At 46.0% G+C, this 18,619-nt stretch overlaps 1 protein-coding gene across 4 annotated transcripts in view; it reads right to left on the bottom strand.

The window, feature by feature from the left end:
- Window positions 1-18,619, bottom strand: part of LOC144701923 (inositol hexakisphosphate and diphosphoinositol-pentakisphosphate kinase VIP2-like) — a 63,893-nt gene that overhangs the window by 40,742 nt on the left and 4,532 nt on the right. For all 4 annotated transcript variants that reach the window (XM_078573742.1, XM_078573743.1, XM_078573741.1 and 1 more), the window contains exons 4-6: window positions 15,853-15,936; window positions 10,951-11,014; window positions 4,589-4,742 (exon numbers count right to left, since the gene is read on the bottom strand). In XM_078573742.1, the coding sequence (XP_078429868.1) occupies window positions 4,589-4,742; window positions 10,951-11,014; window positions 15,853-15,936 (302 nt within the window). The remainder of the gene's footprint in view (window positions 1-4,588; window positions 4,743-10,950; window positions 11,015-15,852; window positions 15,937-18,619) is intronic.

Here is an 18,619-nt window from a genome sequence, read left to right as displayed (position 1 = left end):
ACAAACGCATGGAAGATGAAGTAGTGCCTCCACTTCTTGACTGCCAAGACCACCGCAATTAGTTCTCTCTCGAACGTCGAGCGGCTCCGAATGGTGTTGGGCAGGGGCCTTGCTGAAAAAAGCAATGGGGCGTTCCTTTTGCAGTAGTACTGCAACAACTCCCATGCCGGATGCATCCGTGTCAATCGTGAAGGGTTGTGTGAAGTCCGGGAGAGCCAGCACTGGTGCCGACTACAAAGCCTGCTTCAACTCTTCAAAGGCAAGTTGTGCTGCATCTCCCCATTGAAAACTTCCCTTTTTAAGCAACTGTGTTAGCGGCCAAGCTTTGGAAGCATACCCTTCGATGAATCTTTGGTAATACCCTGCCAAGACCAAAAACCCTCACAGCTGGCATAGGTTGAGGTGGTGGCCACTCGCAGACCGCTTCAATCTTGCCCGCATCCATTGCCACGCCCTCGGCTGAAATCCAGTTTCCCAAATCTTCGAGTCGCTGTTGTGCAAAAGAGTACTTTTTTGCGTTGATGCTCAGCTCATGCTCCGCCAATACTAGCATGACCGCTCGCAGGTGTGCCTCATGCTTATCTGCGGTGCAACTGTATACTAAAATATCATCGAAAAAGACCAACACAAACTTGCGGAGGAAGGGTTGGAAAATCAGGGCTTGGAACGTGGCAGGGGCCTTGCACAGTCCAAAAGGCATCACCAAGTACTCGTAATGCCCTTGGTGAGTTCGAAAGGCGGTTTTCTCAATGTCGTCGGTCTTCATACGGATCTGATGATAACCTGACTTGAGGTCAAGCTTTGAGAATATCGCTGTGCCATGTAGTTCTTCTAGTAACTTGTCCACCACTGGAATAGGAAATCGATTGGGCACGGTGACACTATTGAGTGCCCGATAATCGATGCAGAACCGCCAACCACCCGTCTTCTTCTTCACAAGCAGCATTGGGATGGAGTAGGAGCTGCGTGATGGTCGGATGATGCCGGCTACCAGCTGTTCTTCCACCAATTTTTCTAGCTCATTCTTCTGTAAATGGGAGTATCCGTACGGTCTGCAGTGGACTGGTCCGGTTCCCAAAAGCAACATGATCTGATGGTCACATGAGTGGTGCGGCGGCAGTGCCTTTGGTGACTGGAAGATGGACGGAAATTGCTTCTGGAATAATGCTGCGACACTGTCTTGCGTCGCCTCCCCCATCTCCTGCAATTTCACTGACAAAGTCATGGACAATTTGCAAAATCCCATACCTATGGTTTGGTCGTGCAGTGTCTGTGACGGTTTCGTTGCTGCTCCAAGTTGGATCTCTCCTGGATCGCCACGTAGCATGTGCCATACGCCGTCCACTTGGAATTGCAGCAACAGTAGGTTCCATTGTGTCGACGTCCTTCCGAGCGTGCGGAGCCATGAAATGCCCAAAATGACGCCGAGGCAGAGATCTCACACCGGATAGAAAGAGACCGTCGCAGAATATCCTTGAATGAATAGTGGAACGTCCGGACACAACTCATGGCCCTTGGTCCATCTGCTGTTTCCGTAACGAATGCGATACGGGTTAGTCGGCTGCTTTCTCAAGCTCAATACATGGGCCAGTGTCTCGTCAATGAAGTTGTCGGATGCTCCCAAATCAATGAGTATGACGACCTCTCTGCCTTGGATCCGTCCTTTGAGTTGCAAGGAGTGCAGCGAAGACATGTTGCTGACGGCTTGAAGAGTGAGTGTGCATAATTCGTGGGCCCTGTCATCCAGAGAGTTGGCCTTGCCCCCCGTCTCAGTGTCATCATCAGATTGAATACCGGTAGATTCTTCTGTATTCATGACAATCGAAACGCTGAGCGTCTTACGACACATGACTGGGAGTGAATTTGTCGTTGCACTGGAAACACTACCCTTATGCTCCCCAGCTAGCAAACTCATCCGCTGTCAAGCGGAACTGGCGTGGAGCCCGCAAAGGCGGTGTTCCCCCCGTCATCACGCCCGGTGGAGCTGGCGCTCCAAGGCTTCTCGACGGCTCTCCTCCTGGTCTTTGGGTGCAGCCAATTCCCTTGGAGGTTGTTTGTTCGGCTCGACCGAGAAGCCTCTCCACTTTGAAGGCACAGTCTCTTTGGGCTTCCGTGGAGCGAGGCTCTCGTTGATCAATTTCCACTTTGAGGGACGGTTTCAAAGCAGAGCATAAGGCGTGCGTGGCCGTTTCTTCTTAGATCTCGGCAAAGTACCCAATCAAATCCACGAAGGTGGATACCACTTCGTCCACCGTGCCTGCTTGATGTAGCTTGAACAGTTGATGGTAGGCCTCCAGGGGTTGTAAGCCGAAGCGATACAACAGTTGTCGTTTGAAATCGTCCCAGCTGACAAACCCGGCTCGATCGTCTTTGAAACAGAACCATGCCGATGCCTTGCCTTCCATGTACGACGACACAATCTGAAGCCTCTCTGCGTCCCGAGCGAGGTATGCTCGGAAGTAGTGCTCCACATGGCGCAGACAACGTTCCGGATCCCCTCCCGTGAAGGACGGTATTTCTGCGGACCGATTGTGGCAGGGAGACCGGTGTTGCCGATTATTCGGGCGGTGACCTCGTCATACTGGTCCTCGACCATTATACTCTTTGTCTTCGTCGCGGTCCGAGTCAGAGTCTCCCGCGAAGGCCTGGCAGTAGTGACAGGGCATCACCAGCGGCAGGCGAGGTCCCGGTCGCGGTCCCCGTGATGGAGACGGCTCCCTCGAATTTCCACGGCCGAAGCGGTGTTTGGGTAACCTCAAGTCATCATTCCCCTGCCCCGGTCCGTGCTCTTGCAATGCTAGGCGGGTCCTTGGTAAATGATGTCCCCAAAAAGTTCCAGGAAACTCTTCATCAGCGAGCCGGCGGCGTTCCCATCCGACGTCGGGTGGCAGAAGGTCTTGCCGTCCTTCAAGCCGCCGAACCTGACAATGAGAGGTCGAGAGGGGTCGTCGGCCGATAGTCCTCTCGGGCCACCAATGAATTGCTGAATTGGAAGCTCATGGACGTCCGCCAGCAGGCCTCCTCTTGATTGACGGGCCAAGCCGCTCGTAAGTGAGCCAGGCTGACTTAGCTCGCTCATCAGCGGGACCAAGGACTTGAGGCAGGCCCGCTCTCTGCGTGAGCTGAATAAGTCGGGCCCAATCTCGGCGTGAGCTGGGTAAGTCTGGTCTTTAGTCGCCGGCCCAATAAGCCGACTGGGGTCCCCCGCATCTTGCTCATTAGGGTTGGCCTTTGAAGGTTCAAACTGGTCCGCGACGGTCCCGACGGTCGCACCTCCAGGCAACGGTGGTGGCGGTTCGTGCGGCGGAGGCGGAATTGGTGGTGGCAGATCCTTAGGCAAGGGTGGGTGCTCCGATGACGAAGCAGCCCATCCGACGCCCTGTGCCGGTGGAAGGGAACCATGGTTGTGCTTCAAAAGCTGGAGAATGCAGGCGAGCTGTTGCTCGATATTGTAGATGCGTTCTTCCATAGGTCACAGAAAAAACGGCTCTGATACCACTTGTTACGTTCTTGTAACTCACAACGCGATCTTGAAATTCAACTAGTCTTGATAGTTCTCAACACTGCGAGGTCCACAGGCCAGCAGGCCGAAACAGGGAATATAAAAGAAGATAGAGGGATAGATGAGGAAGAGAGTGGCGGGGTTGACATGCCCGAGCAAGCGGAATGGACATGCCTGGACTCGTTCCGGTGGCCATCTCGCGCAGGGATGGTCGTCTGCAATGAGAAGGGTCAGCGATGGCCTTCGAAAGGAAAATGCACGAAGCACTTACAGATGTCAAAAGCCCCCTCATCCTCCTTGTCGTCCAGTTGAAATAGGCGTCCCTAGAGGGCCGCCCGCGTGGGCCTGGGCCTGCGTTCATAGATACGATGGCCTGGGCCTTTCTCTTGTCTTTATGTCCTTAAAGAAATGTATTTCTGTTATTAGATATCTACCCTATAATTTCGGATCCCTCATATCGGGTCCACGAGACCCGATAAGTGTAAAACCCAGTATAAGTACTGGGTTATGATGTAAAACCTAAGGACTTAACGTTGTTGATTGAATTTTCCTCTGGCTGCTAGGTTTTGGACAAGTGGAGAAGAAGCTTCTCCATTGCTTCTCTCCAAGATCAGCTGAAAGCTGACATCATCCCTTGTTATAGTTCCCAAAAAAAAGACTTATAAGCTCAGGCTTGAGGATGGTATTATGGATATTCTCCCCATTGCACAATGTGATGTTTTGTGCAGGTTGGTATTAACGGGTATCATTTTCTTATAAAAAACTTAATAAACATCATGCTAGCCCAGAAGAATATATGAAAACACAATAAAATGTTATTAGACTATTGATCATCCATATGAATGTTAAGTATTAAGCTTCATAGTTTATGAATATGCCAAGAAAAAAGATAAAAAAGAGTGATCAAAGTTATTAAAGGTTAAAAATAAATAAAATAAGATGTTTGAAAATAAAAGTGTTAGAAAATAATATGGAAATACACGACATCAATTACCAGCACATGTGACAAAAAGAAAATATATAAAGCTGAATATGTTTTTTATGTTTTAGAAGAGAATATTGCAGAGACATCGGGGAATGCTTTACCATCAACAGGTTTTTCCACGAAAGGCTTCCAAAAGCGTTTTCCATGAATTTCCACATAGTCGTCTTCCTCAATAAAATAATCCACTTCTTGATATGGGAAATCTCTGGTTACAAGCGCATAGTTTGGAACAGGGATTCTGAACTCTTCCAATCGCTTCTCAAACCAAAGAAGGCTTGGATTAGGAGACTAGTAAGTATAAGCCAGAAATGAGATTTTTCAAAAAACAAAATAAGCCAGAAATGAGAAACTGATAAAACCACATGGAAATGCTATAGAATATGATGTGTTACATTTAAGGAAATATAAAAGATGAGATAAGAGGAGACAGACGTTGACTGCATGTGCTGATTAAGGTGGGACAAAACCACATTTAACAAGAGAAAAGAGGAAAGCGGGAGAAAGACTTGTTTTCTTGAAATCTTGAAACAGACGGTTACATGCGTTTGTCGGGCTGGAGCAGCAGGAGTTGGTCTGCTGAACCAGAGATGGGAAGCTCCATCCAGGAGGGAGGAGCATTTCCACATCTCTGCATCGTTCTTGTCGAGTTTCTCAACTGATACGTTCTTTTCAAGAGACATGCCCCCATGAGGCAACTTTTTGTCAGGTCGCATGTGCAATCCAACTATAAATAAGCCAGATCACTGGGCAAGAAGAAAGATTTTTTTCAGTTGAATCAGCAGCGAGAGCTGAGGCTGGAGCGGGAGGCACTCCGCGACCAGAAAGGGGTATTGAAATATTACTATGTAATGGGCCAATTACAGTTATACTGTCTCATGGGCCCTTATTCTGACCCAATTAGACATGACTTCTCCCTCTCCTCTATAAGAAGCTGCATCAACCCCTAACGTAAAAACAACAGGGATTTATTTTTCATTTTCAGTTTCTTCTTTCTCTCTCCTATCTCTCTCTCTCTCCCCGATGATCGGGATTCCTCATGGTATCAGAGCACTGATCCGCCAGCCAGTCGCTCGCCGTTCGTCGCCGCGGACTGTTTATCACTCGTCGGTGATTCTCTGTCCTCAGATTCGTGGTTCAGCGTCACTTCGATGGGTGTCTTCACCTGCTAAGCAAAACCCCTCTGTGCATCGCTTTGAGATTTGTCCTCGGCATGCTGTGGCATTCTCGTCGTCTTTGGCGTGCTGTAGCATTCTCCTCGGCTTCTCGATCTGCGGCATTCTCGTCAACTACTATCTTCTGAAATATGACTCTGGTACTTCAAGAATGTCCTCAGCTATTCCTCCAATGACTCCTGTTCCAGCCAGTCTTGACCTCAGCAGATCGCTTTCTCCAATGCCTTGTATCCCACCAGAATTTCGTTTCAATGGCTTCAACCTTCTCCAGTGGCACCAATATGTTCAGGTGGTGTTGAAAGGGAAGCTCCTGAAACACCTGCTGGAAGAGGCCCCGTCATTGACATTGCCTGGATATGATCATTGGTTGGATGTAGAAGGCGTTATCCACCTGTGGCTTCTTAAAAGTATTAGTCGTTCTATTGCTCCAGATTTCCTGCCTCTTGCATCCGCCAAAGATATATGGGGGACAGCCCAAGAGGCTCATTCAAAGAAAAACAATCTCGCTATTATCTATGACCTCATCAGTTGATCAACTAACTTGGTTCAGGGGCCGCAAAGTGTCCTTGAGTATAGCACTGAACTGACTGCATTATGGGCTGAACTGGATCATTACATGACACCTGATCCAAAGTCTGTTGATCGCAGTTATGTACTCCAACTTCGAGTATTCAAATTTCTCATGGGTCTTAACCCCAAGTATGAGCCACTGCGCTGTCAACTTATTCATCGGGAGAATGTACCAACTTATAAGGAGACTCTTAAGAGTATTCGGACCAAGGAGTCACGTCTCCACATTCTTCATTCTGAGCCTATTTTCGCTATGGCCACTTATCACATGGGTACTCCCCGATCAGCTGCTAGTCCTCAAGGGCCACATCTTTTATCTTCTTCTCTCATTATGAAACCAACGTCGTCCTCTCAAGGATCCAAGGGTGTCCCCTCTCTTCTGCAATTACTGCAAGAAGCGGGGTCACCGTAAAGAGATGTACTACAATTTACAACGCAAGACACATCAAAGCCATCTTGTTACGTCTCAGTCCAGCCTATTTCTTCCAAGTGGCTCTCCTCCAGTGATGGCACCACCGCCTGTCTCCTCTGTTTTAGCTCCACCACCACCAACCTTATCTCCTATGGGTGATCTTCGGCAAGATGAAATTTCCCAACTCCGTCGTCTTATTCAGACAACCGTGGTTGGTTCCACGTCCTTGGCCAACAGTGGTATGTCTTCTCCTCTTCTTTCACTGTCTTCATCATCATGGATTATCGATTCTGGAGCTATGGCTCACATGACACCGGACGCCCATTCTTTTTCTACCTATACCCCGTCCCCCAGTAGTCATAACATTCACGCAGCGTCAGGTGATCTTCTCACCGTTGCCGGTGTGGGCTGCCTTCACTTATCTTCCCTTATTACTCTCACTAATGTCCTCCATGTCCCACACCTCACTGTTCATCTTCTTTCTCTTCGTCATCTTGTTATAGATCTAGGGCAGGATCTCCTCTTCACCCTAATCAGTGTCTTTATTATGATAAGGTGACGAGGCAGCTGATTTCACTTGCTTAGGAGCATGGGGTTCTCTACATTCTTCGTCGATCTTCTTCCGCTCATATGTTGCGACCTCTGCTCTCTCCTTGGTGTCACACGACCAACTTTGGCTTCTTCATCGCCGCTTGGGACATCCTTCCTTCTCTACCCTTAAAATCTTGTTTTCTCATCTTTTTCATGGTCATCCAATGGAAAAATTTGTATGTGATTCTTGTCGTTTATCTAAACATATGCGTGCTACCTATCCCTCCACTGATTTATGTTCGCGCTCCTCTGCTCCCTTCTCTCTCATCCATAGTGATATCTGGGGGCATGCTCCGGTCACCAGTCTCTCAGATGCATGGTGGTTGGTCACTTCTATTGATGATTGTACCGGCGTTACATGGGCCTTTCACCTTAAGCATAAGTCCGACCTTGCTCAAGTCCTCATCTCTTTTCATGCCCTCATTCACACTCAATTTGGGACATCTTTTCAATGCCTCTGCTCAGACAATGCACGTGATTATCTCAATTCCACCATTTCCTCCTTTGATTCCCATGGGATTTTTCATGAAACCTCTTGTGCCTACACGTCCCAACAGAATGGTCTGGCTGAACAGAAATTCTGTCATATTTTTTATACTGCCTGAAGTCTTCTTCTTCACATGAACACGCTAAAACACTTCTGGGGTAAAGCTGCTCTTACTGCCATTCACTTAATTAATCGTCTTCCTTCTCGAGTTCTTTCTAAACGTACCCCCTTGGCATCCCTTCAGCATTTCTTTCCTTCTGTTAAATGATACACCCACCTAAAACCTCGTGTCTTTGGATGTGTTTGTTATGTCGCTCTTCACCCTCCTCACCGTGATAAACTTGACGACAAAGCCCTCCGTTATGTCTTCACGGGGTATTCATCCCATCAAAAGGGGTACAAGTGCTACCATCCATCTATCCATCAGTTCTATGTGATTAAGGATGTTACGTTTGATGAGTCTACTCCCTTCTATTCAACTCTTCCTGCCTCTTCTCCTCCCCTCGACCTTCTGGATGTGTCTCTTGACTTCCTTATTCTGTTATCCCCTTATGTTTGTGTCTCTACTCCGTCTATGCCACTGGCCCCTACTCTATCTACTCTGCCCTCTTCGTCAGATTTTCCTCTTCCTGCTCCAGATCCTTCCCTTCCTTCTTCCCTCTCCTTACCCATTAGCCAATTACCTCACATCTCATCGTCTTTCCCCTATTTATCATGCCTTTCTCACTAGTGTTGATTCCATTGCTCTCCCAAAAACTGTCGCTGCTGCTCTTTCTGATCCCAAGTGGTGCCAGGCCATGGAAGACGAACTTTCTGCTCTGGCTAAAAAACCCACTTGGGATCTTGTTCCCTTACCGTCTGGTAAACGTGCAGTTGGTTGTCTTTGGGTGTATACTGTCAAATACAAATCGGATGTCTCTCTCGAACGCTAAAGCTCGCCATGTCCGCCAAAGGTTACACACCAGCAATTTGGTGTTGACTATCAAGACACATTTGCTCCTGTTGCTAAGATGAGCAATGTACATCTTCGCATGAGTCTTGCAGCTCATCATGGCTGGTCTATGGCCCCATTTGATGTCAAGTATGCATTTCTTCACGGTGATCCCCAGGAGGAGATTTATATGTCCTTGCCTCCAGGCTACTCTGCACCATCATCGGCCACTTCACTGGTCTGTTGGTTGAAGAAGGCTCTCTACAGCTTGAAGCAGTTTCCTCGTGCTTGGTTCAGTCGCTTTACTCACTTCATAAAACGTCTTGGTTATTCTCACAGTAATGGCGACCACACCTTGTTCTATTGCCATTCCTCGTCAGGGGGAGTGACTCTTCTTCTGGCTTACACTGATGATATTATTATCACAGGGACTGCTTCCCCTTGTCTCGTTCAACTGACTGATCAACTTGCTCGAGAATTTGATGTCAAACCTCTTGGCCCACTGCGCTACTTTCTTGTCATCGAGGTTGCCTATTCCACTACTTTCTTGTCTCGTTGAATTTGATCTTCTTCAAGAACTTGGGAAAGGCAATGCACAACCTCTTCCTACTCCCGTTGAAGCCAACCATCGTCTCTCCCTTGCCGACGATCTGCTCGACCAAGGCCGGTACCAGCGCCTTGTTGGCAAACTCATCTACTTCACTCATACAAGTGCAGATATTGCCTATGCTGTCAGTATTTTGAGTCAGTTTACGCATTCTCCTCGCCTATATCATATGCGATCCGCTGACCGTGTACTTCGTTACTTCAAAAGACAGAGTGGACTCCATTTGGACATTTACACCGATTCTGATTCTGCGGGCTCCCCGACTGATCTTCGGTCGACCACAGGGTACTGTTCCTTTCTTGGTGGCAATCTCATCACCTGGCCCAGCAAAAAACAAAACGTCGCATCTTGCTCAAGTGCTGAGGCTGAATTTCGGTCCCTTGCTCAAGGTATCTGTGAAGGACTGTGGCTTCGCAACCTACTGACTGAGCTCCAACTAATCAGTGATCAGCCCGTTCATTTCTTTTGTGACAACAAGTTAGCTATTAGTATTGCTCATGATCCAGTACAACATGATCCTACTAAACATGATAGCTCGATCGCCATTTCATTAAAGAAAAGCTGGATCGCGACAACTTCTGCACTATTTATGTTTCCTCTGTCCAACAACGGGCTGATATCTTCACCAAAGGCTTACCCTGGTTTGCTTTCAAGAATTGTGCGGCAAGCTGGGTCTGGACAACATCCATTCTCCAGCTTGAGGGGGAGTGTTGAAGTATTACTATGTAAGGGGGGAGAGGGGATATAACTCCCCACTTGGTCAGGTGATCGCCATTTGAATCAAGTTTCTTTCAAAAAAAAACAGCGCAAATTTCCATACTTCAGGGGATTTATCTTCATTAGTTCCAGAGTTTTTTTGGGTAATTTAAACTGTTGAGAACATGTTCTGATTGAGAAGCCCAGAATAAAGGAGAAATGTATCGGGCCCCTTCAGGCCCAGTATTGGGCGTTAGACCAATAACGGCTACAAAAACTAGCCGTTACATGACCGTTGGAACTAGCTGTTATTGACTAGTATTAAAAGACATGTACAGATGTGATGTAAGATACCTTTTTTTAGTGTAATAAACCTCTCTTTTTTTCTTCTGTTCTTCCGTTGTCATAAACATTTGGAATCTGACAGATTCTATTCAAAGAAGTACAAAAGAAGGGGAAAGCAGAGGGAGGGCCAATGGGCAGCTGACCAGACGTATTGACCAAGAAAAGGGGGAGTGATAAATTCCCTATAAGGGATGACCGAATCAGTTAAGTCATATTTTCTTTTCTTGAAAGTGAAGTCCGACAGTTACACCATCGAGGAGGCCGGAACAGCAGAGGGTCCTCGCCTGCTGATCTGGAGGGAGGAGCTTTGCCATGGAGGAGCCGTCCAGATCTCTGCCCTGATCCCATTCATCAAGCTACATTTTGTTAGATTGGAATTCATATTGGACAACAATATCAAAACAGCTGGACTTCGGGTTGATCTGTTAATTGATCTGTTAGCTGGACTTCAGGTGTTCAGAATCATACAGTATCTCCTCAGAAATATGCTTGATGGAGTAAAAATTTGGTCAAAATATGTCAACTGAGATAGGGAATAGAAAACATCTATCCTCTATGACAAAAATATTGACCAGTATGAAAAATTACATCCGTTAGAGTACCTAGAGCAGTAGAATGTGAGCACCAGTAGCCATTAAAATGGGATAAATACCTCATAAACCATCCTTCTGTCATGAAGCAGGTGCTGCGGTTCTAGTTCATTGACCAAGAAAGGCCTGAGATTCAAGGGCAATGCTCAAGAACTATTATTATCTCAACATAATTAAAGAAATATTAATCAACATCAAAGGGGAAATAACTTCAATGAAAAAGGTGAAAACAAGGTGGAAAGAACCTTAAGAGGTTTCCAAATTCACTTGATGATTCATTATCTGAATCTCCCCATTACATTTTATGAGGCATTTAGTTCAACCCGTTCTACTCCAAAAAAAGAAGTATATAATTATTACCTTTTTTCCAAACAAAAATAAATTTGGTCAATATCCGGATGGTTTATCTGCCCTTACACTTTCCCCACAATTTGGTCATTTGAGGGATGATATCACAATATAAGGGTATAAATAACTAGCATAAGGAGAAGAAGCCAATGGACGCAAAGTGCAGGCGGAGACACTAGGCCGGATCCACAGGCTACAAGCAAGTTGGCCAGCCGCGGAAGAGATGGATCCATGCAACACTACTCAACAGAAGTGCTAGGTGGGAGATGTGCTATGGGCCCTTCAGAGGTAGAGGAGGCCCATAGTGGCCTATGGAAGAATTTTCCAACATTGGGGTCAGCGGAATTGTGGAGGCTGGATACCAACACCCTGTTTCTCCGGGGGTAATCCATGACGACATACGTCGCTGTCTGCGGCTGGACTCAGAGGATCGATGACATAACAAAGATAAGATAGCGTCGAGTTCTCCCCATGGATGGGATCAAAGGGAGACAAAAGACGGAGGTCATGGTGGAAGCGCATGGGGTCCCAACATTGCAGGGAAGAAGGTTGACATTGGACTTTATGGTCACATTATTTGGGAGGCTCAAGGGTATCATCTCGACAGGCTTGGAGTTGGGGGACCCCAACATGGTGCTACTAGAAGTTGTAATGACAGAAGGAGATCCTACCCCACTGTCGGTCAGGTTCCAAGATTTCAGGGACATCTTTAGTGTGCAGTTCCGACCCAGGACCCCACCGCCGGCACCATGCACCACTGGGAGACTTGGGACTCGACAAAATAAGCTGGAGGGGGGCTCCCCCATTCGAGCACAACCGGGACAGCAGACCACAGAGGAAAGTCCAGCAAAAGCGGGAGAAAGCAGTTCTATGACACACAGGGCTTGTCTGGCACTCGTCCTGCCACCATCCCCGACTAAGACAGTGGAAATTATAGAGCCAGACGGCTCAGATTACCTTCAGCCACCAGATGTTCTGGATGAGCCAGACATGGTGATTTCCCAAAAGGGGAAACCAGCAAGGAAGCCCAAAGCCCACATGGAGGAGTATTAGCAGTTCACTTCAGAATGGTAACTAAACGGGGGCCTTGAAACCTGTGGAAGTGGAGCGGAAGAAGTGCATCCCAGGCGACATAAGAGCAAAAGACTGAGATAGTGAAACCATTCCTTGTGGAAGAAGTGCAGGAAGCGATCCAAGGGTTAAATGGTGAGGGTGCATCGGGCCCCGATGGATTTCCAGTATTCTTCTTTGGTGAGTTCTGGGAGCTGGTCAGGTCTGAGGTTATGGACACATTAGACAAATTTCGAAGAGGCAATTTTGGCTTGGAAAGACTCAATGGATCACACTCGTCACTGTTTCCCAAGCGACCGGGAGCAACCAATGTGTGGGATTTCAAACCCATTGCATTATCGAACGCAATCTATCTCATCATCGCTAAAATGTTGGCCAGCCGGTTGAGGAAGGTAATTGGAGACTTAATCAGACCATTTCAATCTGCATTCATTCCAGGGAGACAACTAGTAGACGGAGCAGTGGTAGCAGGAGACATTTTATCAACATGGAAGGGAGATGGGACAAAGGGCTTCCTATGGAAGGTCGACTTTGCTAAAGCCTATGATTCTCTTGATTGGAGATTTCTTTGGTCTGTTATGTGAAAACGAGGTTTCCCTGATGAATGGGATGTTTGGGTGCGACAATGTGTTACGTCCCACTCATTCTCAGTCATGGTGAATGGAAATGAAGATGGAGGTTGGATCTGCCCACAACGGGGAGTCAGACAGGGTTGCCCGTTAGCACCTCTACTTTTTGTTCTACCACTGGATATGTGGATACTTGCACTATCAAAGCCTACGAGCACGGCCTCATAAGAGGCTTCCAAATAGAGAGTTATCCCGCGGGCATCCCCTTACGTCAATATCAGACGACACAACGTTCCTCATAGAAGGATCGCCAGAGGAAGCAAGTACTCTATCTACATCACTAGATTTATTTTCAGACTTCTCAGGCCTACAATTGAATCGAGCCAAGTCGGCATTTGTGGGATTTGGACTTTCTACTGAGGAGGTGGCACAGTGCACAAGGGTCAATCCCAATGAGCTATTTGGGTCTTCCGTTGACGGGGAGACGTATTTTAAATGCAGAATGGCAACCAGTGATTGAGAAGATGGAGAGGAGATTGGAAGGCTGGCAGAGCAGAGTGCTATCAAAAGGGGGCCGCCTGGTGCTGCTGCGATCGGTACTCTCAGCAATCCTAGTTTTCTATCTTTCAGTCTTTAAGATGCCAACAGGTGTAGAAAAACACTTGGATGGATTTCTGAGAAGGTTCTTTTGGGTAGGAAATTAACATGAAGAGCGCAAGGGGGTGCCTCTAGTCTTGTGGAACATGGAGGTTTGGGGATCCTCCGCCTGGAATCAATGAATTTGGCATTATTGACCAAATGGCTGGTAAGATGATAAGGAATTTACGAGGACTTATTTGGAAAAACAGAAAAAGCAAAAGCGCGCTCACGTCGCTCACGCAACAACCGCTTCGGGTCAGACGCTGCAAGGGACGAGGATGGCGAACAACATATAAGGCGCCAAGGCGCCTGAAGAAGGGACACGATAAGAAGTTGTGAGCAGTGTTCCTGGGAGCCAGCGGAATAGGGTGGAAGATCTTCTCGTCATCTGCTGTAGCCGTTGCCGATCCGGCGTTTATCTTTTCTTCGTCACTACGTTTCTCTCTTTGGAACTTCGTATCCCTCTCGTTGATTGTCCCTCGGAAGAGTTTATCTTATTGGGAACGGATTTCTTTTCGAATCGAGCATCTATTGTCCTATTGAAAGATCAGTCGAGAAGTCACGGCTATATTGGTCGTTACATTTCTGAACTACTTCAGGAATACCGTAACATAAGACTTGCATCAGCAGAAGAGGACCTGGTCTTGAATGTCCTAAGGGACAGATATGGCTCACAGATTGATTGGGAGAGGCATTGGGCAAAAACTCGAGGGGAGTCCCCATTTTGGCAGGGTCTACGTCAAGCCATACCGTGTATCCAGAGGTTTTTTGACGCCAAATTGGGAGATGGTGCTGATTTTCATTTCTGGAAAGATAACTGGTCCAATAAAGGCATCTTGAAACTAGATTTCCCAAGACTTTTTGCACTAGTGCGGAACCCTCACGCTAATGCTGGTGAGTGTCGGGACGGAGCTTGGACCCCAATCATGGCTGGGCCATTATTGAAGCCACGCTTTTTGGAGTTTATGAAGATGCAACAGGTCCTCCTCCATCTTAGCCCGACGAGGGAGTCACGTGATGGATGGGTGTGGCAAGGGACATCCTTTTCGGTAAAAGAGGCCTATATGAAGATCAGAGGGGAAACACTGGAGGATTCAGCAATCAGCACCACATGCTTCATGTTGATGAAACAAAAAATCCCTCTCAAGGTGCGGCTCTTCAGCTGGTTGTTGAAGCGGCAACGATTGGTTACAAGTCCTACGCAAGAGATGGGTTCCGACGGCTTCCACAAAGTGCCCTATGTGCGCCAGAGATGATGAAGATTGCTCCCACTTATTCTTCACATGTCCCTTCGCCAAGGGAATATGGGCATCGTTACAGATGGCGGGGGCGAATGTGTCCTCCGATGAGGCATTTTGGGCCTCAGCTGGTGACGGAAGATCCAGGAGCAAGCTGGATTGGGGGAGACTCCTCGCGGTGCTCTGGGCAATATGGCTGCACTGTAATGAAGTACTATTCGAGGCGAAGATGGCTTCCATGGAGAACATCATTCAGGACGTTAAGGCGCTAATATTTTTTTGGTTTGGAGAGAGGTAAAGGGCAGACCATTCTGATCAGTTTGTATATGGATTTTACACAGCTTCATATTTTGATAGCATCAAGTTGACCACCACTGGGGTGGTCTTCCTTATTTTCTTCAAAAAAAAACTAGCATAAGAAAATCTTCACAGACCTCAACATAATGTGGATTCCTTAATTCAAAAATAAAGGAAAATAAGAGAGAAAATTTTCAGGAGATAGTTAAGTGTGAAACGGGGATGAATAAGTTAAAGACCAAGCATAATGTTACCTCTAATCGATCTCAGAAGTGTAGTATCTTAATTATAAGCTCAGGAAAAGTGAATAAGTAGTCAGGTCCAAAGTTATCCTTTTTTTTGTAACAGATGTATAACAGGGTTTCAGAAGGGACTAAGATATTTGAATGATTCTGCTTCAATGATGTGTACTCTTCTAAAATCTCATGGCCGCTCCGCATTAATAAATAGTCATAGATTATTTTGGGATAGTCTTAAAATAGTCAGGGCCCATGGACCCGTACATACCCTCAGTATTTTAAATGTCAGACAACCAAGAAGTTCTTGTAAATAGTCTCCGCCATTAGCTAAATTTCCAGAATACTGTTTTATAAAACAAGGAAAATATGGTATAAAAAGAGCGTAATGACAGATGTAAAATGGATGAAAAATGAAAAACTTGCATCAAAGACAAATAGATGACGATTAGGAGAAAAAGGGAAGTATCAGTCAAAAATAAATTAACGAGATGATAAATAAAAACTTACTGAGGTTGATCTTTAAATAATACAAAAAAATTATAACTACAGCGAAAGTATCATACTTTCTTAGTGCAGCATATTCCTCCGCCTTCTTTATTGGGTAGCCAGAGGAGTAGAACGAAATGAGGCAATCACATATTGGCCAACTGAAAGAAAATGTAGAAATATTATAGTCCCATTTTTGAACTCTAAGATGGTTTTTACATCCTAAAAACTATACAACATTAGGTTGAGCAACAATTAGGTCAAGAAAAATAAACCAATAAAACAAAAAAAAGTTGCAACAAGTCATGAAAGGAACCCAAGTTTTTTTAGGTCAGTCATTGGCCCCTCTTCCTTTAGCAGGGGTATCTACTTTCTGTAGGAATTCAATGGCAGAAAAAGCAGAGAAATAACCAGGATCTCTTCAAGAAGAAAAGACTTCCATTTTAGGTGGGAATAGAAGAAGTTTGCACGTCTCTTCTTTCAACCAGGGCCTCCAAATTCAGAATAATTAGGCACACGACTCACTTCTTACAAGGATTTGTATATTTATCCCATAAACCTACCTTCATGTGTGAGTTTTAATACCTCTTACTCCTCTTTTATAGGCCATAATGGGTGTCATATCCATCCAAATCAAGAACCACGCAAAAAGAGAACAAAAATCAAGCATGAAGATGATTCTTCAAAATTAAAAGGTCACACGCCTTTATTATTATTATCATTTTATACAAATAATAATAAGTCAAAGGGAGAAATTCAGTTCTGAATGGTCTCATACGATCCTTCACATAACCGACCATGTGCTATATTATTTGCATCCTTCTTCAAAAAAACAATTATTTCCATCAGTTCCCAATCATCCTCTGATACTAACAAGGACTTTGTGGTGTTCAAGTTTCCACCGCTTCTGTGTTTTCAGGTTTTATTGTATTTTTACCCGTTTTAAGCTCATAATTATAGAAAGTTTCTAGCTCAAAGGTTTGAGAATCTGATTCTCGCTTTACAGTTAAACTCACAAGCCAACTAGTTAGGGTTGGCATTTGATTATGAGGCCTCGACCTTAAGTATGGCCACGAGTCATCTAATTTGTGAACTCAAATACCTTGATTTTGAGTTATAATTTGTGAAGTCAGTTTTCAGCGTCCTGGCAAGAGGAAAATGCAGGTTAAATTTAGGAGGATATTGATATGATGCCGGGTTGTTCTTATGCTAAACTTGGCCAGGTACCTTGTCAATGTCCCCTTTTATCAGCCCTACACCATGACCAGATGATTGTCGGGTCTTCCTCTTGGCACTCTCAGATTCTCGCATAAGCCCTTTAGACCAAGAAAAGGCTGCTTACACATGCCCACCTATCTTTTTCCTCGCCTCTTGGGCTTAATTGTACCAGGGATTGCCGTATTTCTTAGAATTCTGCAACCCGCTGGTCTGACAAGGCACTGAAATAGAGTGTGGAACCACATCAAATTGTAGTAGAGATAAACCATGATAAGCCGCAAGAGCAACCAGCACCTAGAAAGTCTTCATCGGGGAGACAGGTGCAAATCTTTCCAAGTGCTCCACCCAAAACTATTGTGTATAACCCAAACTATTGTGTACAGCAAGACAAGATTCACGCCGCGGCCGCGAGCCATCAGATTTCTGCTTCACAGTATAGACCCAGCGACAGCCCGCTTGAATGAGGGAAAGAGGTTGAGATCCCAAGTCCAACTGGGGGCAACAGCCCAACATTTCTCCTCCATCGAAAACATTCTTACTATTGCCACTCAGGATGTGTCATAGCATCATCCATCGTACGAGAGAGAAATGAAATCAATATGGGTAAGAAGGGCCTAATAGGAAGAGGAAACCTGATGAATAGAGAGATAGTAGGCAAGGGGATATAAAGGTTTGGAGGTGCAAGACTGGGATACTAGTCAAGGGCAAGGGGAAGATCAAGGGTGGAGAAAAAGGTGTCAGAAATATCAAAAGCACATAAATCAGGGACAGCGGACATGACTCCGGACCTGAAGAAAGCCAGGTCAAGAAAACAACCGACGAGATGCCAACACAGTAAGTAGGTGAAGCCAATAAAGCAGTTGGGGTGGGAAGAACAAGGAACAACAGCCAAGGGAGGCTGAGGAGCCGTGGCAGGTGGAATCAAGAGGTCAAAGACAGGGAAGGAGAAGCAGCCAATGAATGATGGTGCGAAAACATTAGGGATGAGTTGCACGGAGAAGACGGGAATGATGAAATCAAAGGAATCCAAAGGAGGATAAAGAGAGAACTGGAAGATAGGTAGTGGAGGATTGTAGGTTTGCAATTCATGAAAGGTCACAAGGCTACTGACATGACTATCTCCAACATTTTGCCTTTTTTCATAATGAGGATCAATGGGTAGAGGACCATCCTCTAGAAGATGATATACAAGTTTGCCTTTGAACGTAATTTGAACGTATTGATACCTTTAGAGTAGATTATATCCTGAAAATTGATAAACTGGGGAGCTCTGAGGAAAAAGATAGTGCCAACCACCAAAATCTGAGGTACCAAATTGGAGAGGAGTTAGAGTCAGTGCCGGTAGACCAGCAGGGGCCAGAGCAGAACAAACATCAGAATTGGTTAATGCCATGGAAGAGCTGAAAAGGCCACCCCTTAGGGTATCTGTGCATAGAGAGAGAAAGAAGAGAATGGAGTGGGCTTAATAATGGGCCCTTCCCAACAATTTGAACCAGTACAGGATAAAGATTGACAGCTGGTATGAGTTTATGAAACAATGAAGAGGCACAGACAGAAACAAAGTCCCAATACCGAGAAAAATGGAAACACCTGTCCAGATGGCTCGGATGGCTCTGACCTGGATGA

This window comes from Wolffia australiana, chromosome 4 (assembly GCF_029677425.1).
Source record: "Wolffia australiana isolate 7733 chromosome 4, ASM2967742v1".
In the NCBI taxonomy this organism is placed as follows: domain Eukaryota; kingdom Viridiplantae; phylum Streptophyta; class Magnoliopsida; order Alismatales; family Araceae; genus Wolffia; species Wolffia australiana.
This window is presented reverse-complemented; position numbering and strand designations above follow the sequence as displayed.